The following is a 26,552-nucleotide window of genomic DNA, read 5'->3' as shown; positions in this document are numbered from 1 at the left end:
ACTTTCATATTCCTTCCACCGACTAAACTAGAAAACGGAACGACAAGGAACGTTCCACACAGACGCGGAGTTAAAAAAACTACCATCCACCAGCACGCCAGGGACGGCACTGCGGAAGCGGCAGCGCTCTCTCACCCTCGCAGCCTCGCGTACAGCTTCATACGTGCGCATGCGCACAAGAACCAAACACCACGCTACTAGAACAGCGAAGCGCACAGTTCTATACAAAAATTTTTATATATTTTTCATAAACTGGGAGATGGCTACTGACACTAAGCTTAACGATTATATACTGTAAAGGTATAAAGAAAAAATGACTCATTATATTAAATGTTTTCGATAATATCAAGTGGAAATAGGGGATTCTGAAGTTCCACAGTGCCTATACGCGAGCCGCCACTGTAAATAAATGATTTGAATAATTTTCGATATGTTAGTTATCATAAAGAAAAAACCTTTTTCATAATATCTTACACCAGATATTTTATTAAATTAAAAAAAAAAACACGTTTAAAAATCTTCTTTTACCTTTTTTAAGACTAAGTTGGTTTTCACCGCCCGCCTGAAAATCATAGAGGGCAACAAATAATTGAGGGTCATCTTCTTCTTGAGCCAATAAATTTTCTTTGGAAGTCCATCTATTTGCCGATTCGAGGGACAATGGCATAGACGAGAGGGCAGAATTACTTCCTGATTGAGAACTTGGAGGGTCTCCATCCGGTAAGTCGGGTATATGAGGCAACGGTCGACTCTGCAGCAACGCCTCTGCAAACAGAAAAAAAATCACTGATTGGTTTACTTCAGAAACGAAATCTAAATAAATTTTAAATAAACGAACCTAATATGTAAAAAGTATATGTAGCGTTATAAAACTGATAGAAAGTATTTTTTCTTATATTTAAGACCTTGATTTCAATCAAAACAGAATAACTACCTATGAGGCTTGTTATTTCCCGAAATAAAGCAAAATATTACTTTTAACAATAGAGTTGCCACGTTTCAAAAATGCTGAAGGACACACACACACTCTTTTAACTCTTATGACCTAATATATAGGAAGAAAGATTTAGTAACAGAAGCATACAGTTAAAGAAAGAAGGGAGTGCAGAAAGTTATCGTTAAAGGAAAAAAGCAGTTAAATGTATCGGCCCACTGAGGTAAGAAAAGTTCTCAAGAGTTCGTGACTTATTTGCTAAAGAGGCGACACGGTAGACGTTCCTCTAAAGATTCTGGAAAATATACAAAGGATAATGAAGAGACTTTGTTTCTTCTATTCACGAACCGCTGTGAAAAGAAGAAAAACGATCGAAGTGACGTCGCTCCAGAATAAGGGATCCCATTTGATTTTATGTAAGTTACAGCTACAGAAGAATTCTATTTTCCTTCTCTAAACGAATGAGTCTAACTTAATACTCTATTACTTTTTCCTTCGCTCTAGAACTCAAGATGCTGTACTGCAATACTTAAGTCGCTCCTGAACACCTTTACGTTATAAAAAACGGATAACGTTAAGTTAATACTGTAATGAGAAAAGAAACAACAGAAATGCTGTAACGGCTTCGCACAATTATTAAAATAATTCTCATTATTAACAAACAACTAAAATTAATATGTGTCTACGGGTAATTTAGCGAAAAGAACCTATATCAAAGTCTAAAACACAAATTCAAACACATGCTTATTAAGCAACGGACTTTACGATATACAACTTTATTTTCTTCAGGATTAGAACATTTTAACACAGATTTACAACAAATTAATGAATAAAGCATGGTATTAAGCAAACTAATCAAACGTAACAAAATTGTTAGGTAGATTCGATTTTGTTCCTATTCGCAGTGTTATTTATTTCGTTAAAAAATTAGTATTATTAAGACTTCTTTTTTTATAGTAAAATATCAAGCACAAAAAAGAATCAGGAGATCTTTTTTGACATGCGGCCCTCGATTAATCACAATTTAAGTAAATTAAGTCCTTCAAAAAAATATGATATTCAATTCACAAAATTATTCGCTGAAATATTCATCGGATCATTCGGATGGCTAATTTATTGATAAATAGTTACCGACGTTCATACAAAAGCTAATACATTTACTAAAAAATTTTGATCCGACTAAAATTTATACAGTTTATCAGTTCAAAAACCTTCGTAACAGTTTCTTTTGAGTAATATAATCTAGATTATGTTCAAGAATTAAACGTTTTCCATTGGTGAACCCCGTTTGGAGGACAAACATTATAAAAAAAAAATAAAGCTGCGTTCCAAAGCTAAAACCATTTATAAGATTACTCGTAAAGCATTAAAATAAAACGCGCGCAAATATCAATCGGAAAATTTCATTTCGTTGTTCAGTATTGTAAAAAATAAACAAATAAATTAACTGCAAAAACGTTCTTCGATATACTACCTAAAGTAAAAAAGTACCGTTTGGAAACCACAGATTCGAACGTTAAAGTATAAAACAAAATAAGTGAACTTTTTAAATACAGTCCCTACACATAAACAAGTCAATAAATAACGTCACAATCTATAATATGTTTATTTTATACCGAATGAGGTAACGTAAAGAAAAACTGATAATAATTGATATAAATTAATGATATAGTAAACATCATATATAAATAAATGAGGAAATTAAACTAATAACAAAAAATAAATAAATAAAGAGAGAGAAAAAGGGATCGATAAATAATAAAAGTTAAAAAATCAGGGACGAAGTAGAAATTAAAATAAAGGGTTAAAAGTAACGATAAAAAACGAAACAAAACAAAATAAACTAGAACAAGCGAAGACGAATTTAATTAAACAGTTTCATTTATAAGTGTTATATTAGTAAGGGAAAAAGTTATGTTTATATGGGAGAGAAAAAGTATCTGTCAGAAGAGGGAGAAAAAGATAAATTCTCTGTTGGATAGAAAAAGGTTAGGCCGATGTCTGTTCCCAGAAAGACAGTCGAGGTTTTAGGCCGAGATTGAAACCACGTGTGGCGGGCGCAACCGACATGTTTAAAGGGAAGTACTTATGTAGAAAAGAATAACGAATAGAACAAGAGAAAGAAGATAAATAAAAGAAGGCGGTGACGATGCGATGCCGTACCGGTTTTTGTTTTTCACTATGATTATCACCGAGGAGGTCCACCACACATGTTCCCAAGGGAATTCATAAAGGTTTATTGTAATATAATGAAAGAAAAGAAACAAATGTCATAAAATAATATAATTATTTTTACGTATCAGAAAGGAAAATAATATAACACTCGAACCTAAAAAGAATAATAGGATTAACCTCGTATTAGTAAATACCTTTAAAAGAAATATCATTAATATAAAAATTGTACAATATTTTCTAATGATTTTTTTTTTTGCCTCTCGACATGTAAGTAAAATTATCCAGTAATATCTAAAAAAAATTTCTTCTGCGTGCACGCTCTAGTGTAAAGTGTTATACATAAATAATTATACCCAGATGACTTTTTATTTTTTTAAACAAATGTAACCATTGATTTAAATTAGAATAATAAACAACCAAAAAAAGTATTTCCCTAGAATAAGAATATTATATTTTCCTTATTTTAACTATTTTTGTTTAAAAAGGATAAAGAATACTTTAGAAAATTTGTTGAATCCGGAAATTAATTTTCAGAGCCCTTTACTCGTACAGTACACGCACAATTTATTAAGATTGCTGTGTTAAAACAATTTACGGATAATAAAGCTACCGGTAAATAAAGAATAACGTAAAAAATCCTTTAAAAATGTTCATGATTTTTATTTTACAATTACTGTACATAAATATATATATTAGATAAAGTTCCTCATCACCGAGTTGAATATCCTATCAAATTACAGATGAATATCGTATGATAATACGATAACGAAAATATCTGCTGGTTAACATGTCCATGTTGTAATTCTACAACATGGACAGAGATTAAAGGCATTCTAAAAAGAATTTCCAGCAGGATTTTCCAAAGAAATTATTAAATAGAAAATGACGAAAGTAATTTGCATTCTCTGTAGATTTTTGTGATCATTTGAGTTGACACTTATTTAACTGTTTTTTTTTTTTTTTTATTGGAACTTAATGAATTTGGAATTTCCACCGTAATAATCAAAATTATGAAAACAACGGTATGACGGTCCTTTAGAATTTATAAGAAAGAAATTCAGTACGTAAACCGTCTAAAAACAAGGGTGTCGTCTAGATCCTATTTATTTACACTTTTTATAAATGATTTATATGATGAAATGATGGAAAGTATAAACATTGTGTTATTACTAATTTTTTAAAATATGTTGACGATACTATCCTGCTAATATCTGAGAGATTTATTTTGAAAAAAATTTACGGTAAAAAACGGAATTTAGAAGTAAATGTTTTGGACTTATTATTATTATTAAGTCCAAAACAGTTGTTTAGAAGACCTGCTAAAAATGTTGGCCTGTTTATAGTTTATATTTTAAAACGTAATATTACTGTCAATTTCATATGAGTACGTTCAGTAAATTTTTAAGGACGATGGAGGGAGTTCATCGATAATTATTTTGTTTAAAATAAATATCGCTTTTAAATAATAATCGTGTTAATTAATAACCTTTTGAAAAACAAATCGACAGAAAATATACCCTTTGTTACAAAAGCGAATAATTACTCGTATTTAACAAAAATCAGAACAGACAGAAAACAAACCGGACTGAATAAAAATAAATGTACATAAAATGTTGTTCACACCGGGAAAGATCCCCGTTATATAAACGTTGCTTTATGTAGAACGCAGTTTAATCTGGCGGCGTAGCAAAAGTTTCTTATTGACTTATCTCAGCGCTCGTAAACCTAGAGATGTACGATAGAAGGGCAGTCAAATCACAGAAGAACTATATTCTATTATTTTACGTGGTGTTCTTGCTACTGCAAGATAATTTCAATAAAAAAAGCAGCGTAAAACAACGAGGCAAAACACACCCAACTTAAAAGAGAATAAATTTTATGAGTAACATGTCTGTAATTTATCAATGCTTTTTAATCAAATTCGAGCATTAATAATAGTTATCAAGGATTTAATTAATATGGTTAGTGGATACCCGATTCGCCGCCGGCTGATACGGTGATAAAGGGAAGCCAGTGAGCAGAGGACAGTAAAAACAAACACGTTTAAATTCAACGGCATAGCCAATTCCTGTCTCATAGGACGGTTAAACCAACTATCAGCATCATGTGTTAGCATAATGATAGAAAAGATCTATTAATAAAACTCCACTTAATACAATCTACTTGTTTATAAGCACTCAAAACCTTTAATTCTTATACGTTAAATAAAGAGAGTGAGAGAGAAAGAGATTTGTTTTATTAAAATGAATTATCTTAGTCTGGATATTTTGACTGAAAAATAAAATAAAATTTAAAAGAAATAACGTCTAAAAAACTGTACCCTATGATTTCCGAACAACATACAACAGATAAAAATAAAACCATCAAGCAACAATGTTGTTGAACTTTACTGACCGTTTTTTTTTTGTGTAGGAGAGTAACACAATTGTCGGTAAAAATAAAAAATTTAAATAACAGTATAGGAAGATTAAAAAACCGGCAAAGAGTAACATAACTTTCTCGGCTTTATCCTCGACAGATTATTTCAAATACGCCACACAGTTTTTAAATAAAAGAGAGTACAATTGCAAAAAAAGATCAGTGTTCGTAAACAAAATTTAAGTCGAATTTGACAATCTTGATCAAGTTGCGTTTTTACCTTAAAGATTACGCAGTATTAAAAGTATATATGAGAAAAGAACCTTAGTACAACATTTTGTATGTCTTGACTGAATGAGGATAAAGGGGAAACTCAAGGGAATTACGATATATTTCATTAGAAAAATTTGGTTCCGTTTGATCATTTTGCTCTACAGCTATCTCATACAATTATTTTTAAATATAGCCGACACTTGAAAAACAGATAAAGTATCAGAAATTATACTCGACCAACTTAACATAGACAACTTTTTTGATAGACGGTTTTGGATATACGAAGCAAAAACTGTTTTGAAATAATATTGAACAAACCCCCTTCACTAACTTAAAATTTTCGGATTTTAAAGAACTTAATAAATATTTTCATAACACTAAAACTAAATATTTTTTACGACCACTACACAAAAAAAATTAAAAATGTGAAAACTAACACCCCCCCCCCCTCCACGTCTATTTTAATTTTAGTTAAAATTTAATGCCCCCACATTTTGAAATTTTTTGAGACATTTTCAAAGAATTTATAATTAGCAAGTTCGGAGGTTTTTTTTAACGTTAACGATAGCCAAAATTTTGGCAAATCGCGTTTTTTTAGCTGTGCTGCTGCAACAGCAATAAACGGAAAAAGTAAAACATAGATTCGGAATTTTAAATTTCACGAGTACAAATTAAATCAAAATAATAGGACAACAAATGAGGTCTAATGATTCTGTATTTAATAAATTCAGTTCAAAAGCCCTGGAAATGGAAAATAAATTTCACTAAAAATAGAGATACACCTAGAATACTGATCACGTATAAATAAAAAATTCTTTTAATTCTAATTTAAAATAAATTTCTTAAGAGTATTATTTTCTAGCAGAATGGAGATTTCGTTTAAGCAGGTAATTTTAGTTTTTATGCGTATATTTAACGTAATTTTTTTTTAATCATGAATTTACGATTTTTTTTTTAATTCATTGCAAAAAAAAAATTATAAATATGTATGTAAAATGTTTAAACTTAATGACCGACTGAAAAAAAAAAATAATTGTATACATCATTCACTCATGTATTTTTAAAAAATATACTTAACTTTTAATGTATAACATTCATAGCATTAAAAATTAAATCGACGAGTTTTAACATGAATTTTATTGCAATTTTTTCCCGAAAATAATTTTTTGTACGTCTTCTTAATACTTTGTTAAGTATTAACATTATTCTTAAAACCATTACTATTCGAGTAACAGTACCTGAATCCCTTGTCCTAACGAGTTCAAAATTTTTATAGAGCTATTAAACCACAATTAGTCAATATAGATATGCACACCCACAATTTTGCTTAAACCTACACAAATTTGTTAATGATGTTTGTCATTTTGGGGTTCAGTACATTATCGAAACGGCAAGAAGTGAAATTTTGACCGATATGCATACTTTCCGTCTATTTAAACAGTCGAGAAAATGGAATACGATAACAAACAAAAACACGACTTCAATTAAAAAACCAATTTTCAGTTACATTACATTAATACAACCAAGTATTACTTTCGCTGCATTATTCTAATACTTTCATATTTAAAAACATTCAAACACAGTTCAACACTCGAGGTACATAGCAAAAATAGATTGCCAATCAAATCGCGTGCGAACACAATTAAATTTTTCAGAACACAACACAATTTCTCCGTTCGGGAAAATATAAAAATTCTAAAATAAAAACTATGTACTCACTAATCAACATAATCGACTCGAATCGTTTCAATTTACAAATAGATTTACGTACATTACGGGATAGAATGTATAAACATATGAAGAAGGCAATGTTGTGTAAGACTCACCGATACAACTATCACAAACCAATGCGATTAGATGTTACTCTAAATTCGCATACGATAACAATAAAGAAGAAAATTGCACGATAAGAAAATTATCTAATCAAATTAAATGTACTTTTATAGCTATTGAATGTAGTGCCTATTCACATACACATCGCAGTACATATTCACCAGCACAAAAAAATTTTTTTTTTGTTGGTGTTTAAAAAGGGTAAAAACTGCTATACATACTGATTAATGAATATATTTCAGCTGTTTTTTCAGCAATACGCCAAAGATCACATGACAGGAAACACGTACTTACCAAATATGTTTCACGCTTGTACATGAAAACACTAATAAAAGATAATAACAGAGAAAATTTCTTTGTCGTTTTTTTTAAATTACGTAAAATAAAAACCTCATAACAAATCATAGTATGAATTAAATAGAAATTTATCAGAAAAAACTAACTTGATTTTATCCATTGAGAAACAGCACAAAACGTCTGGGAATTTCCCCCTCTATAATCATATTCTTCCATAAACCAGAGTAACTGTATCAACAATTTAATTTGATATCAAAATAATTTTATATAGTTTTGAAAATCTGATTCATCAGAAATACGAATTTAAGCATATATAAAAGGTGTTTTAAAAAACATAAAGGGTGTTTAAATATATATATATATATATATATAAAGAGTATTTTAAAAAGGACGCAATCCCTTTGTTTGACGACGTGAATTTATTACAAAAATATTAATGTTAATGTCAAGTACTTGTACAATAATATTCAAATTACCTTTAATAACTTTTACAATAGATGTTTTGAATGATTTCTTGTGCTCCCGATGCAATTTTATAAACGTTTTATAACATTTGCAGCCACTTTTCGTAATGTTTGAAATCTCAATTTCAATGTTACCCTTAAACTCAAATAAAGTGTAGGAGGTATGTTTCTAAATACGACATTTTTTAAATACTCCAAAGCTGTTGTAAGATCTGGGGATATTGAAGGCCGCAATCCTTTTGATATCATAGGATGGCCAAAATATTTCCCTAACATATCCAGCGTTATGACACAAGTTGCGTTATCCTGTTGGAACCGACATTATTGTTCGTGTAAATCTAACACGGCAATAGACTCTTCGATTAAGTTGCGATAAACCTTACCGTCTACAGATTTGTAAAAATATAAAGGTCCTATTACACGACGCCGGAAGATCGCAAACCAAACACCGATTTTATGTGCGTGCAATGATCGTTCATGAGACGCGTAAGGATTTTCAGCGCTCCATATTCGGCAGTTTTGGCTGTTAATGGTACCATCCGAGTTGAAACCACGCCTCGTTGTTAAAATAATCACGATTCAAAATTTCAATACCGTTGTCATTAACAAGAGAACGAAATCGACGACAATACTGTAACTTCTACTTGGTCTTGGTCTACTTCTTTCAGTTCTATAACGACACCGACGCGATATAAGCATGAGTAATATTTTAGTAGCCCTGAAAGCTGTATATAGTGAAAATTCGGCCTGTGAAGATAACTGCTAACTTGAGTACAGTGTTGCTAACTGATATGTAAGGAGAAATAAAATTTACCTACGCGTGACTTCTACCTTCTTAATCTTAGGGTTGCGTCCTTTTTGAAACACCTGTTATAATGGAAATATCCCGGGCTGTCTATTTTGAATACGGGAATTTTACGTAATTTTATTAAACGTCAAACCGTTAATCAGATAAAATTTTAACTTTACTCTAGCTATTGAACCAATAATTCGATCAAATAAATCAACGAGAGAAATTTTTGTTTTGAAAAAAGTTTGTTCGTAACTTCAACCTAATCATTCACGAAGCTGTCTCCTTCCGTACAAAATTATAATTACTTTAAACAGTAGCACGGTGCTATTAGTTTATTTTTAATAAATAAATAAATACAATTTTAATCTTATTATTTTCTTTAAACCAGTTTAATAATATAAACTCCTTTAATTTGTTTAATAGTTTAGGCTACATACATCAACTTATTCTTAAATCTCGAGACCTTTGTCTAATTATGAAGTCCAAAGAAAATACCCTTTGCCTTCGGTAATGGGAACAGATGCGTTCCGAAACCTCAAAAATATAAAAAGAGATTTTTTAAGTGCAACTACTATATGCAGGTAAGATGAATGTCTTTTAATAAAGAGATTACCAATAATGAAAATGAAAACAATCAATTTTAAGTACAATTAACCAAGCAACAAACCGGATACTACTAACAAACAGTCTAGATACTTCCTTGAGCACGAACTTTACAGACAGTCCGTATATGTGAATGGATACCCACTCGTGCAGCAATTATTTTTGAATATGATAATTCTTTTTTTTCGCAAAATTGTAGAATTGTACGAAACCAAGCTTTGAAGCCCTAGCAGATGTGATGCGAGGAGTATATATAGTATTGATATATATTCTAATCACAGGACGTTTAATGAATATATTCAGGCCAGCAAATCGATAATTTACTTTTAAATAAAAAATAAATAATTATAAAAATTAATAATTTTACTAAATAAAATAATATCACGATAAAATAGTATTTCATCACATTTATTTATTTGTGACACCTGAAATTTGTAGTTAAAATAATACAGCATACGGCTTATCATTCATACCGTATAAATAAACCATATTCCTTCCAAGTACATTGAGCTTGGTCTCAGGCTATAAAAATTAAGTATTACATCGGTTATAAAGTCCGATAGATCATTACTTAAAAAAATAATAACTTAAAAAATAAAAATTAAAAGCAAAACTGAAAGAACTTTATAATTAAAAATAAATATCTCTGGAATAATTTTAAGAAAGTTATAATAAGAACAAAAATTCAGTTACTTATATACGACAATAAAAATACTCAAAACTTTACCTGAATGAGAAATTCGATTATACAAAATTTATTACTACGAGAAATTCAATTCTGAAATTTGAGATTTAAAAAAAATTAATAAATGCTTTAAAATTATAAAACTCAACAAACCGGATATTATTATTATTTAATTCAGCAATAAAATTCTATGAATTAGTGGTGATCCTTATCATGTAAATGTAAAAACTTTTGTAAACATTTCTATTACGTAATTTTTTTTAAAAGGAAAATATTTATTTGTAATACACCTAAATAATTGTTTTGAATATAATCCGCTACTTTCGACATCATTTATTAAGATCTAAAAAGATAAAAATAAAGAACTGAAAGAAACTGGAAACGAAATAAAAGAAAAAATACAATAACGAATTAGTTTTACGATACTGGAAACGTTAAACAATTACTGTAAAAGCATTAAGAAATGGAAACTGAATCAAATCAATGGAGATTAAGAAAATAAAAGTTATTTGCGACTGAAAAGAAATGAACAGGTACATCAACCACAAAAATTTTATTTCGTAGTATTCTGTCAAATTGTACAAATAAACTGGATAAAAGAAATAATAGTAATAATAAAACTGAGAAGAAAGGTGAAATAAAGAAGCTTTTAAATCCAACTTCCCGTGAAAATATTAACATCATTTTTTACTTAGTATTAAATGCACTAAAACATTCATGGAATGCAATTAAATCGATATGGTGTGCATTAGAACGGAAAAGTTCCATCCCGACACTCCTTTTAGAAATTACAACTGATGAATGTATGCACAAACATTATTCAATTTATATTTTCCTTATGTTAAATGAACGTTGAAATAATTTTAAATTTGTTATCTATATATAGCCAGTGAAAACGAACTTGTATGTTTGAAAGAAAACGTGTGTTTTCTTTCAAATTCAATGTTTATTTTTTTTTCTCAGAATGATCTCAAATAAAGATGTAAGTTTGTACATTAGTAACAACTAAGCCGAAAGCAAGTAACACTGCTAATTAGATAGCTTTTTCAAAAGAAATATTCAAACATTGGCTTGTTTATATTTACATGTAGTTTGTTATTATTTTTCGCAGATAAAACTGTTTTTTTTTCGAAGTACAAACGTAGTAACACAAGAAAACAAAATACGTAATAGAATTTAATAACAACATCAATGCCAAGAAAAAAAGAACATTATCGAATGGAAAAATTTTTAATTTTAAATAATACAATTTTTACTTCCTTTACATCACAGCTCTAGCCATGCTGCGAAAAGGAAATTATGGAAATCAGTCAAATATGGGATATAGGTTTTTTTGCATCTCTCGACGTTTCATGACACAGGGGTTCCAAACAACAAAAAAGTGGTGGGGGGGCAATGTTCGTACGTACGTGTGTCGGTGTTTTTGAAGCTTAATAGTTTTTTACCGGATAAACCGACTTTGATGAAATTTTGTAAAAAGACTCGTGTATACGGGAAAATTTGTTCAAAAAGTTTTGGGGTCAATTTTCTCAAAATTTCGCAAACATAACCCATTTTATGTTACGCTCAGTACATGCGTGCATGCTTCTCACAATTTTTTTTTTTAAATTTGTCCCAAAAAATCGAAAAAGCTATCTTTTTATTTATATCTTATTTTTTAACCGAATTGTTTTATATCTTCCTAGGCATAGTAGTAACCAAAGACAAACCCAATTCATAGTAAGACCCAAAAAAGAATAATTTGGGGGCAATATTGCGGGTGGAGGGAGCCGATCAAACTTTAAATTATTTTTTTCTTTTATCATTATTTTTCTACTGTATAAAAATAAATAACCAATCCCAGGAAAGTATTAAAACTTTATTGTCAAGCCTTTTATACATACATTATGCGTATATATATATATATATATGACTGAAGTTAATCAATTTCTTTTAAAATCTCAGAATGGATTCCAAAGACAGGCCGATGGAATTTTTGAATCGGTAAACTTGGATTGTACGACACTTTGGTAAACAATAGAAACAAAAATCAACATAAAAAATTTGTAAATCGTAGAGAAGAATTTCACTGTTTATGAAGTAACACCGGATAACTTCGAGGCCTAAAATTTAGAAAGGTAGTTTACTTTTAAAATATTTTTTACTAAACCAAATACGTGAACCCCTCATAAGACCAAAGGGGTTTCAACAACAACTCACTGGGTTTTTTTTTTTAACTCAAAAGTTTGTTTTTTCCTTTTATATCTAACTGTTATGCAAAACAAGTCTTAAAACACAATTCTTAAGCATTAGTTCACAATTCAAAAAATATCAAATATGTATCTTTCTTCAATGAGAAAAAGACAGAAAAAAAAATTTAATATTAATTAAAACTTTTTCTGAATCGACATAACTTTCACATTCATCCTTTTTTATTTTTCGTAATTCTAAACCTTTTGATACGTATTCAAGGTTCAGCTACCTTTATTTATAACCGGATTGCTTTTGTAAATATGTATTGTAATAACGGAAAAATGTAGAACTACAATAATATTGCAAGAAAAGGGAAAACAGTAGGAATACTCAGAGGGAATACTATATGATAACAGTATTTATTTTGTGACCAAATTAAAAAATAAGTCCTATTACTAATTTTATCTAATTTATTTTTTTATTTACACTATTATCTTATCTGTAATTTCTACTTTAATAAAACTCAAAATATAAAATAAATTATGATATGAAAACTGCAAATCCCTAACCGGACTCGAACTACGAACTTCCTTTACACTACTCGATTATTTTTAAAACCGAGCCAAAGAGGTTAACTTCTAAAAAATGATATTTATTATTTGCTACAAAAGAAGGAAATAGGTACGAATAATAATTTTATAAAGGGATTATAATTTTTTACCTCAGGGATCACAGTTAAGTATTGCTTTAGAGGATGAGATGAATAAAAAGTAACGTGTGAAAATGCCATGCCTGACCGGGATGCCAGGACCTACGGAAGAAAGGCCGAGACGCTACCGCTTGCGCCACGGAGGCCGGCAATTTCTAAATTAGTTACACAAAAAGTAACCTTTACTAATAAAAATTAAATTATTTACAGAATTATTTGATTCATCACTGAATACAGTATATCTTCAAGTTCAATTCCCGCCTAGCACCGTTAGTTCCCGACGTTCTCACTAGGTGGTTTGCGCGAATGATTAATTCTATCAGTCATCATGGAGTCATAAACCAAACTGCAAAGTGTGCTCAGTATTGTTTATGATTTTATGAATCCAAATAAGCTACTACCCACAAAATATGGAAAGCAACCAACTCAAACACAGTCTGTTATTGCATGGTACAATCGTTTCATTAAAACAGGTTGTATATCACATAGGACGTTAGGTCAGGGTAGACCTTCAAGCGGCAATCGAACAAGTGGGACAGAAATTTATTCGTAGTCCAGGAAAATCAACGGGACGTGCCAGCTTAAAATTGAATATTAAAATATGGTGGTTATTGCGTAATCGATTCCCATTTAAACGCTATAGATTACAACTGATACAAGCTTTGAGTGAAGATGATAAAGAAAAACGAACTGAGTTTTGTGTAAATATGTTAAAGAAAATTGAGACTTAAGATAATTATCTTAATATGTTCAGTACACCGATGAAAAAGAGAATCGACATATTATTCGGAAATGGGATGAGCGGAATCCACGTCACACAATCGAACATCTATGGGACTCGCCTAAAGTAATGTTTTTTTGTGCTGAAAGCTGTCACAAAATTTACGGTCCTTTTTTTCCGAGTCAACTGCAAGTGGCATTTGTACATAGGAAGTGTTTGATCATTATCTAATGCCACAATTACAACAGAATATGGGAACAGAATTCATTTTCCAGCAAGATGGCGCGTTACTACATTATCATCGTGCATCTCAATAACAAAGTGCCGACTTGGATTGGACGTGGTAGATCAATTTTCTGGCCATCACGATCGTCTGATTTAACTCCAATGGACTTCTCTGTACGGGTTACGTTAAAGACAGAGTGTTTGGTCCTCTGCTTCTAGCAAATATCGACGAGCTACGGCACAGGATAATACAAACAGTTTCCACCATAGATCAAGACATGCTTCATAGGATTTGGCAGGAAACTGATTGTATATGGGACATCTGCCGTGTTACAAAAGGTAGTCGTATTGAAAATTTGTAAATAAAACGTTTAGATATTCTATATTCAACGTTGTATCAAACATTTCTATAGGTTATTTACTTTTTTTCATTATTAAACGTTACTTCTGTATAACTAATTTACAAATAACTTATTACTAAAAAGTATTATTTAAAAATTATTTCAACTAATTTTTAAAAAAAGATTTTTCTCTTCTAGAATAAGTGTTTCTCGAATCACAAGTTTAAAATTTGAAAAAACTTTCCTTAGTAAGTATTTTAGCTTTCAGAATGTAGATTTTTTTAATCGAGATTAAAGTTAGAAAATAAAATATAAAACAGAATATCGAGAGGAATTGATTTGCAGTAATAAAATAAGAATTAATTTATCTTAACAAGAAAGATATTTAAAAAAAGAGAGGTATTCTCTTTTAAGGAACATGACTTTATATAATATTTTACTGATAAGTATATTAACACAAGCAAACAAGGCGGGATGGAATTACAGATCTACTACAGTCAAGACGGTACATGCAGGCCATACTATTGTTTGCTACCACTTGGCTTGCCTCTTAATAGAAAAAAACTTTTTTTTTTTGCAAAGTTATTCGTGATGATAACAGCAAAAAAGTTTCGTTACGTATAACTTAATATAATGTCGTAATATAAAAAAATATAAATAAATCTGGGAAATGACAGACTCCAGATAATGATGAAAAATGAAGAACAGTAATATCTATTTTTAAGAAAATACTCGAAAAAATTGTCACCTTACAGCCCGACACAAACTCTTATAATTTTATCAAGAAGTGTTGCTGTAAAACTAAGTAACTCATTGAGAAGTTATATAAAATCATTAATTTTTAATTATAAATATTGGAATACTGTGAAATACAATGTCACTGGCGGGTGAAGTAATGGTAAATAGAAGAAAAAGGAAAACACTGGAAATAATTAAAGGTGTTTATTTTATACCAAAAAGAGGATATAAATAAGTACAGTTTACCGATGGATCGATCTATAACGTAGAAAGGATAGAAAATGAAAGAGTAAAACAAAGATATATCAGAACGAATGAGGATGATTTATAATTTTCGTTTGATTGTGAATATATTATTAATATATAATTAAAAACAGATAAGAGTAAATTTATCGAGCGTATGAGGTAAACATGAATAGCAAACCAGCAAAACAAACTACATTTGTATCGTACATTTTTGAAGCAATTAGGTCAACCGGTCATTAAAACTCCTGAATCGATCGTCAGGCAGCCCCCTCCTTTACCAGATTACACTAAATACAAGTCCTGGGATCCTCATTATGAAGAATCTACCGGAATTAGATTTACATCAACAGAACCGATAAAGGGACACAAAAAGAGATAAATAAAAAGAAAAAGGAATGATGGGAACTACCTATCGCTGGAGAAATAAGCAGTTCCAACTACGGGAAACCTAAACCTCATCCAAGCAAGTGGACTCCCAAACTCCTTTAGGCGAACGGATAATTTTACCCGATCGAGAGCAAAACTTTAATGATCAACGATTTTGTATTGACCGGGGTTAAATACATGCTGTAACAAAGATCGCTTTTCTTCTAGTAATTAAATTACCATTCGGTAACAAATACAGACTCCTAAACGAACATCATCACCGACCCCTGAAATTGTACAGCAGATAAAAGTATTGAACTGTAAGTAACTGAACTATAAACTCTTCAGCCTCCATCGGACGTTTGGACTTTATTATTGGAAATGTGGTAAATTTATTACTTATCCATACCAAACGTAAATAAGTTGTAATATTATGACAACTGCGCAACATAAGTTTTAATTACAATTCCGTTCTAAGTGAACTATAGCCTAAAATAATAGTATTACTATTTTTATAATAATATATTTCATAATAATTACTGTAAGTGAGCATTTAAATAAAAATTACCGTAAAACATGTGATAATTAATATAAACTGCAAACCGGTTAAAAAACAGTTTTATAACGATAGTGACTCATAACCTAAGCATTACGATAATACACTGACTATTTAAGTTATAGTCTCTCTTGCTCTCTCACACTCTCTCTCTCTCATACACACACACAAACATTTTTTCTCTCTTTTCCTTTCAATCATGATATCTTAAAACGGACTTACATGAAGTCCTTGTAACATAATAAAATGGCAACAGCATTTAGGTATAATAAATATATATAGTAACAATTAACACCATATGCAGTCAAGTACTTTCACCTAATAAAAAATTCAATATATATTATAAAAATGGTTTCATAAAACAAAATACATAAATCTGTAATTGAATAACGTAAATTAATTGTATAAGTAATAACATTGCAGATTTGAATAACGTTCAAAAAATAAATGTCATTTATTGGTAACAACCAGCGCCAATCGAATTTTAAAATTAATTCACAGACATTCATTTAAGTATTCAATTTATACTTTTAAGCATTTTTTTTTAATATATAAATTTTTAGTCGCATTAACAATAAAAGTCATACGTGACTTCTTAATGTAATGTAACTGTACCGGTAAATGTGTAGTGTTGAAAAAACTCAGGCTGACCATTCCTGAGATGTATGTATGGTTAACTGAAACCCAACCACCATTCAAATCCGAATAAAAGCAAATACCTTTATTACGATTTGAATCTGAGAACTTCAACTAAGAAATCAGCTGATAAGAGACGAGTTTACCACTAGACCAACCCGATGGGTTATATTATTACTTTCCCGTCTAGCGCTGTAGCAGAGCTATAGCTGTAGAAGGGAAAGTATTGTAATCGGTCCAATCTGGGCTTTTACGGTTTTCATCGGATCTTGACGTTTTGACAATAAGGAACGCAAAAAACAGAATGGAAATTTTCCGGATGTTCGTATGTGTGTGTGTGTGTGTGTGTGTGTGTGTGTTCGATGTCTCACACCTTGTATCTCCAGAACTACTGGAACGATTTTAAACAAATATGTGGTGTGTGTATGGGGCATAGATGCCATTAAATTTTCAACTAAAAAGGTCAAGGAAGTGAGGCTATAAAGCAAGGTCATCATCAGTATCTCGAGATTTCGCCCAATTAAGATCTTATTTTTCTTAGGCGCATTTGTTAACAACTAAAAAATAATATTTGTAAAAAACATTTTTTTCAAAATCGCACGCCCACCCCAAAAAATGCTCTAAACTAGTGGCTAAGTGGGTATACGCGTCAATAGTACTCCCTGTTATCACAAGCAGCACTAGTATAGCATTGACGTACGGCTGTACAATAAATATTATAATAAAATAAAATTATAAATATTTCAAATTAAGTTGTGTGTGTAAGCCATGCATCAGAAACAAGCCGGCGTGACGGGAATATCCTACAACTGTGCTGTCAGCTTTTTTTAGATAGCAGTAATGTCGTATTAATTAAATAAACTTCCTTTTATTAATTTTTCATTAATTTTCATAACGGAAAAAATGTTTAATTTATAAAAACAACATATATAATTAATAAAATTAAAACCTGTAAAAAGAATAGTGGAAAATACTAATCAGACAAAAATACTTATTGAGGTACTTAAATAATTATCTACTCCTACACGTTTAACAGTAAGAGTTAATTTGATTCTAACTAACTCTAATAGAGCTAATTAAAGCAATTACTAAACTAAATTACAAGAAAAACCGTACAAATTGCAAAACAAACCTAGTAAAAAATAATAATTTTACAAGTTAAATTGAAAAATTATAACCTTTAAAATAAAATTAACACTACACTACAATTTAATAGTGTAGTATTATAGGCAGAAGTAAACGTATTTTTAATAACAAGCCGACCTCCGTGGTGGAGAGGTAGATGTCGGCCTTTCATCCAGGGGTCCCCGGCTTTGAATCCCGGTCAGGCATGACATTTTTTTCAAAAGCTTAAAACTTCCATTTCTATATTACCACGTGCAAGCTTCAAAGCTTTTTTGGTGAATTAATTCGTCAAAGCTTTTTTAGAGAATTAATTCGTCAAGAAAAAAGAAACCGTCAACAAAACACAAAATGTTAATCAGTACTTAGCAATTAAAAAGGTATGACAAAAAAAGAAAATGTATTTTATATTTTATTTTCTATACTTGGGACGTTGAATGAATGTACAAGATATGGGGAAATGAACTTCTTTTAAAAGAAGGTAGGAGAAATTCTACTACTGAATACAGTTTTAAATCAATACTATGTACGAGAGCGCAAAAAGAGGTGCCGCAACCACACTATGATTTGAGACCGCTACCCAATAGCATTTGAAATTCAACATGATTACTTTTACTCGTATAAAAAAGCTTGTCTGTAATTAATATGGGATGTCGAGAATCTAGAAGGGATGTAAGTTATGAATTACGTAACAGTTAACGAAATAGTCGTTGGGATGAGAATTCGAAAACGTAATTTCACGGACGAAAATTACACACTTTTTTATACAGAATTTAAGAAATATTTTGGATTTCCTATAAATATACTTGCAACGTAAATCATAAAATAAATCATTAAAAAAATAATAAATGAGAAATAACAGTAAATTCATATTAGTTGAAACCTGACTACGGATTTATGAATGCTGAGTTCATATGTTTGAAATTAGTTGTTGCCCGTTACATCAATTCTGATTATCAAATCAGCGATGAGATGATTCTCGACTTCTAGTTACCTACAGTACATACATAAATTTATTCATACTAATTTACCACCTCCATTTATATTTGAACAACCAGTCAGTTTCATAGTTACAAATAAATAATTTCAATATATTGTTTTGAAATGTGTTAAATACGTTTCTTTAGAATAAATCTCTAATTTTTCTTTTTAGACTCCGGAACTACCGTAAAGTATTACTGCAGAGGATGAATGAGGGTGATATGTATGAATGCAAATGAAGAGTATTCTTGTACAGTCTGAGATCGACCATTCCTGAGATGTATAGTTAATTAAATCCCAACTAACACCAAAGAACACCGGTATCTACGATCTACTATTCAAATCCGTATAAAAGTACGAATTCAAATCCGTCCGTATACCTTTACTAGGATTTGAATCTTACAACTCTCGACTTCGTAATCAGTTGATTTGCGATGACGAGTTAACCACTAGACCAGCCTAAAACCACGTTAAAATACATCGACTTTTAAGTTGTTTAACACTACATAATCCTTGTTGCTGACATTCGTTATAAACTAAAATGAAATCAAAAACATTTAACAACCAAAGCGAAAGAGGAAATTAGTATTAGTTTTATAACATACTTTAATACATAAGAACATTATTACAGATATTTTAAATATATAATATTTTTTAATTTACTGGCAATATTATTTGTAAATTCAAATAATTTTCCTTAACGTTCATACAATACTTCAATATAAAAACGATACTCTATTTGTATAAGTGGCTAGCTTAATTTTTATTTCTGGGTTCGGAGTAAAGATTTTTATAAAGAATTTGGAAGAATCCCACAAAAACAAGATTGATATGTATCATATCTTTATATTATAATTACGAAGTACGTAAAAGAATATTAAATAATTCAAGTAAAGGAATAAACAGAATAAAAGTAAAAATTAACGAAAAAATACATTGATGATTTAAAATAACATTTAAAAAAAAAAAAGAAAAGAATACACCGTTTCTAAGATCGAGAGAAAAGAATTTACAAGTGAATAATCTAAGAACAGAACACACAACCCACCTAACACTTGAACCAAGAGAATCGGAAAGAGAGAGAGCGCATGTGTGTGAGCTCTTCGAAGTGTTTCAGTTCTTTGTTAATTTCATCTACCGACACTTCACATGACTTACTAAGGATATTTTTTTCTTTTCTTCATAAAGTGTGCGAGCTTGTGTGTGTGTGTGTGTGTGTGTGTGTGTGTGTGTTTGTGTAAAACTGAGCCATTATTTACTTCAGTATCTCATAAAAACTGTTCGGCCATAGTAATACGATTACACAGAGTTAAATGTTCAAACTACGACAAACAAATTTCCATAAATGTAAACAAATGAAGATTTAAATATAACCAGAGTATTCTGTTTTAAGTAACAATGAAAAGATTCTATGTGGTACTTCTTATAAAGAGTTAACTTTCCTATAAATTATTTCACAAATTATGTCCAGTTCTTCTGCCCTGAGTTTGCAATAAAAAGAGCACTCACTTCTTTACATCATTATCAAATGAAATTTAACAATCTCTTAAAATCCGACTGACCCCGACTCAAACATAAAATTAAGTAATCTTCACGTTTTTCAATTAACGTTCATTTATTTTAACTTAAGAATTCATTAAAATTGAGCTTAATTCGATTTCCACAGAATTCAAAATATACTTTCGAAATATTAAATTTAAAAAAGGCATTTGGAAAAAGGAAGTGGATTTGAAAAATCAATATTAAATTTTGGAAAATTTTAATACTTTATGTAAACAAAACAATTTTCTTGTTTATTTTAATTTATTGTTCTTAAAAAATACTGACGTGAACAGTAATAGAAAATTTTTAACCGTTTTATTTTGTTTTTATTGACAAAACAAACTACCGCAGTTTTTTGATCAATTGAATTCAAATTTCGGTTAATGATAGTTCTTTGTTTAATAAAAAAAAAATAAATAAATAAAGAATGATAAACGTAAAAGAAGTCGAAATTTCTACGAACACAAAACGTTGTCCGCTTTTCCTATCTTCTTTTAAACTAAGTTTTTCTAAATATTAGTGGAAAAAAATAACTATATAAAACATGAGATAAGTTGCATTTATTATTACTTAATTTTTTGCTATGTTCTGTCAAGAACATTAACAGGAACTCAGACATCTATTATTCAAGGGAATATGCTATCTCTATCTCCGGATCTGCCCATACATTCAGATCTAATCATGAATGCTACTGTGGTTCTAGATCGATCGGCATTCTTAGCAAGGATGTAGTAGGATCTGATCAGCATCCACATAATCCAAAACGGAGAAAAGAAAGATTAAGGATAAAAGAAAAGAAAATGTAGAAGCGAAAGAAGAATTTAATTCCAGAGGAACCACCACAAGAGACAAACAACCCATAATAAAGGAAAGTACAAAACCCCTCAAAGCAGTAGGCGCCATCCTGGTTACAGTCCCACAGAATTTAGGAATATCTTTAGCCACATGAAAGTAGCGCATTACGTTTATCCCAACATAAATAAATAAAGTTGCAACAAAAATTACTTTTCCTGGAAAAACTGAAGAGCAACAGAAAAACACCTCACCCATTTTCGAAATGGAAGTATGTAACAGAACAGTTCTGCAAAAGATCCGTTCACAGCCAAACTCCTAATGGAAGTAATCAGGTAACTCAATCGACTGATATGATAAGAAATAAAAATATAGTAAACCCTAATGATTATAAATAAATCATCATCATCATGGCTAGTCAGCTAGCTCGCGTACCTTCAGTCGGCGATCATTTAAAACGGCATTGTGGATTTATGCGATGATTTCGTCAGAAGTAGAGATTTTTTGATGTCCCGAGCAATCATAATCTTCAAGATGTACAACCACATTTAAATTCTGCAGCCCACTTTTTTACCATCGAAAAATAAGTGAAAGAATTCTTTAAAATGAAACCTAATAATTTTTGTACTTCCATCTAAGGTTAGACCTTCTAAAACAAAATATTTTATAACAGCTCAAACTTCAATATTATCCATTTTTCAGAAAATTTCAAAACTTGTTTGCTTTACTGTATCGCTACAAACAAGGAAATCTTTTCCCAGTTTAGCCTCCGGAAAATCACCATCAGGTATTAGTTCAGAGGATGAATGAAGAAAGATATGTATGAGTGTAAGTGAAGTGTAGTCTTGTACAGTGTCAGGTTCTGAGATGTGTGGTTAATTGAAACCCAACCACCAAAGAACACCGGTATCCACGATCTAGTAATCAAATCCGTATAAAATAACTGCCTTTACTAGGATTTGAACGTTGGAACTCTCGACTTCGAAATCAGCTGATTTGCGAAGACGCGTTCACCATTAAACCAACCCGGTGGGTTACAGACAAGAAACTAAAAGTACGTATCCAAAAACTTCGCTGCACACCATCTATATGATCATACTTAACAAATATCATACACATTGGGTCATAATTCTTCCATCTCTGTGTCAGGCCGAGATATTTCCGAACGATTCTAATAACATAGGTACAATACAGTAATCTTCATTAGGATAAAAAAAAATCTTAAGGTACAGTCGATTATTCCAAATCATTATCAACCAAACATATATTTATCCACCGACCTTACTGTTGGATTAATAGTGTCTCAAATCTCTTATCGGAGGGTAATAGTTTCAAATCCACGTAAGATATATTTTTCACACGCTGCAAAACTTTCATCGCATATTCCCACGTTCATGTTTCCAGTTACACGAAATTCTTTATGTAATAAACAAGAAAGTAACAAATTAAACAAATATTATATCGAAAATAAATCGAAACAAAATATATTCTTGTTAAATAAAAAAAAAGTTAAATATTCACCGCCAGCAAGTAACAAATAATACTCTTTTTATACATAATTTAGAAAAATAGACGTAAAAGAAAAGTTGTCAGCAGAAGAATAAGCTTTAAGTTCAATAGTTAAATATTCTATACGTCTATATCTTCCATTTCAAGAAACAATAAAAACGAAGTAGCAAGATAAAAATGCGTGACTAGAAATTCTTATATTACGTGACAAATAAAAAGAACAATATAACGCAAGAGAAAACTCAAGAAATCAGCGAAGCTGAAATAATTTATGAATTCTTTTTTACCCCCTTTTTGCTTTTTTAAAAAAAAAAAAAAAAATATATTTATATATATATGGGAATTCATTTATTATCAAAATAAACGTGTAATGTACCTTTATGATAACATTTTTCAAACGGAAGTTTGTGATTAAATAAACAATAGCTTCCAGTAAAACCGTTCAACGTCATAATCATAAAACGTTTATAGGTAATAATTAAAACTCCTTTTTTTTAAATAAAAAAAAAATATTTCAAAGAAAACCCAAAAGTAGGCATAAATCCCACACATTGTTTTCCGTAAAATTCAGTCACCGTTAAATGAAAAATAACCCAGAAAAAAATCTATAAATACCTTTGATTTCATTTAATTAAATTTACTAAGCGAAACTATCGATTTTCAATGGTGTTACAACCGTAAGAGAATATTTCATCTGTAACGACCCAAGGACGTTGATGATATTTCCGTACTTAGAAATTAATTTATTAATGAAATGCATCCATCCATGTATAAATTATTTATCCGTGAATTAACGAGGTAAGGTACTGACCGGATCGTAAAATAATGAGGAATCACCAGATCTTGACGTTTTGACACCTAAGGAACCCAAAAAACCAAAAATCAAGATGGAAATAGGATGTTGAGGTTCGTACATACGCATGTTTCGGTGTTGGCCTCTAAATCACCTTATATTTTCAGAACTACTGAACCGATTTTGATCAAACTTGTTAGATTACTTCTATATATGGGGCACTGATGCCATTAAATTTTCAATTTAAAGGGGATGAGACTGAAGAGCAAATTACCCTCGGTATCTCGAGATTTGCCTAATTAAGGTCATATTTTTTCACATTTTTTAATTAAAAAATAACAACATTGTAAAAAAGGTTTTTGCAAAATTGCACCCCCACTCAAAAAAAAAGCTATTGTAGTCGTCTGCTATGTTGTGACGTCGCAGGTGAGCGGCAGAATTAAATAAATGAGTAATATTCAAAATGTAGTAACTCGGTCTGGCTGAATCTCTACCTCGATCGGCCGGTTGACTGGTACCTGGTACGTTAAGCCTCACGGCTACACAAGCTGCCGATCGTACAAGCGAAATTGTTTCTATGTATGTTGTGGAATTACATTAGATTAGTTAGTGCCGACCTTCGCCGCTAGTACCGTCACGCCCGCGCGATTAAATACGGTATGCGCACGCGTGCTTTTTTTTGTTAAAATCATTGAATTAAATAAACGAAAAATATAACATTTAAATAAAACGATAAATATTTTAAATTAAGTTTTGTGTGTACGTGTGTGTAATCCGTGCATCAGAAACAACCCACAGTTGTCAGCTATTATAGATAGACATAAACGTTATTAACGTACATTCAATTAATAAAATTACATTAAAAAAAAAGTAAAGTGTTATTTGTTTTATTTTTAAAGGTGAAACCTTTTTTAAATATATTGTAAGAAACATTCATTTTTTTCGGCTGATTTACAGTTTTTACCATTGTTATACCTAAAACAGAATTAAGCGGGTTTCATCATGGTTTTTTATTGACAAATTTTACATTAAAATCATGTAATACATGTTATATCGTGCAACACCTTGCTATTTAAAAAAAATAACTGGATTCATGTTGGAAAAATTCAAAATTATGGAAAAATGCTGTAAAATAGCATTTTAATATTCACACCTGCGTCAGTTTCTATTGTCTAATCGCACTAAGTTTTGTAATACCAAGCCATCTCAAAATTATTTTTATCACTCGGCATATTAAATTAAGATTATTCCATAACATAAAAAATAATCACAAAAATGGTTGTATTTGATGTACATATTTATCGGGCGAAATATTATTGCCGAGATTCAACTAATCATACAGTTTCAAGAACGAACGGCCTTAGGATTGAGAAAACCAACTGCCAAACTATATTTTCGTTCACGGTCTTTAATAAGGCAGTATCAATATAATATTGAATGAAACTTAGCTATCCTCCCCACTAGACTATGTATATAGTTAAGAAAGTGTCGATTAGAAAAAACTGCGTTTAATTTGGCAGATGGGCCACATTTACTCATTTAGATCAAAAATCTAAAGACTATATTGTTTATATTATACTACAAAAATTTCAGACAATTAAAAAAAAAAAAAAACACTCCATATTATAATTTTTTTAAAAACTAAAACCTTCTACTTATATAGATAGTGCTACAAATATACAGTATAAGGAGGCAAGTATACATTTACATTAATCATGTGTTAAAATAATACTAACGATCTTCATTTACGTGTTAAATGTGCGATTTATATCACGCGAACTTTCACCTGTATGTAGGGTTCATGTAGCCTTTTACGGAAACTTATTTTAAAATGAAAAAGGGCATGCGCTATACGTACGATAAGTTAAATGGAAATAGATTTATGAACTAACTGATATAATAGAAAACTAATGACTAGTTATACATCACTTATAAGACTTTAAAATTTCCAATTAAATAAATGAAATGAAAAATAAAAAAATATACAAATCATTTATTATATATAAAACAAATACTTCGCTCTATTTAAGTGAAATAAAACCTTACTAATATAAAATAAAAATTACTATTTATCAGACTGCGGGATCCGATTTCCAAAAGCACATGCCAAGGGTCGTAAAATGAAATCAAAGAACTTTATCGGTTTTATAGTAATTCTTATTACTGCTATTTGTGATATGATGCAATAATTACACGCACGGGTTTATCCAGTTATAAATTCTTGTTTATTATTAAGATTCTAACACCCTCATCAACTTTTCAAATAGATAAATAAATACTAAAAAAATAAGTTTCCAACAAAATTTGTCTCACATTTTATTTCCTTTAATTTTATCTCCTAGAGTATTTTAAAAAATACAGTTTTGTCACAAAACTATTATAGAAATGTTATTTGTTGAAATTTATTCTTGCACAAATTAATCATATAAAAACAAAATTAAAGAGATAAATGGACTTAAAAAATAAAAAATTGCACAGTTCTGTGCAAGATGAAAGATTTTTTCGTTTCCGTCCCCCTCATTATTTCATAGTTAAAAACGCACTACATACGTTCGATTAACCAGTATACCCTACACATAAGCATAAAGTTTCAATTCACTCACCACAGTGACTCACTGCATAAGCGAATATGAAAAATACACCACTACACAGTCAACATAATCTCAAATTTTTTACACCTTAAACTGA

At 30.2% G+C, this 26,552-nt stretch overlaps 1 protein-coding gene across 4 annotated transcripts in view; it reads right to left on the bottom strand.

The window, feature by feature from the left end:
- Nucleotides 1-26,552, bottom strand: part of Abl (tyrosine-protein kinase Abl) — a 349,506-nt gene that overhangs the window by 84,013 nt on the left and 238,941 nt on the right. For 3 of the 4 annotated variants that reach the window (XM_075372938.1, XM_075372940.1, XM_075372939.1), the window contains exon 2: nt 529-765. The exons of the other annotated variant lie outside the window; for it this stretch is intronic. In XM_075372938.1, the coding sequence (XP_075229053.1) occupies nt 529-765 (237 nt within the window). The remainder of the gene's footprint in view (nt 1-528; nt 766-26,552) is intronic. 4 annotated transcript variants of the gene reach the window in all.

Source organism: Lycorma delicatula, chromosome 8 (genome assembly GCF_047948215.1).
Source record: "Lycorma delicatula isolate Av1 chromosome 8, ASM4794821v1, whole genome shotgun sequence".
Taxonomy (NCBI): Eukaryota; Metazoa; Arthropoda; class Insecta; order Hemiptera; family Fulgoridae; genus Lycorma; species Lycorma delicatula.
Note: the sequence above shows the minus strand (reverse complement) of the source record. Positions and strands in the feature narration are given on the sequence as shown.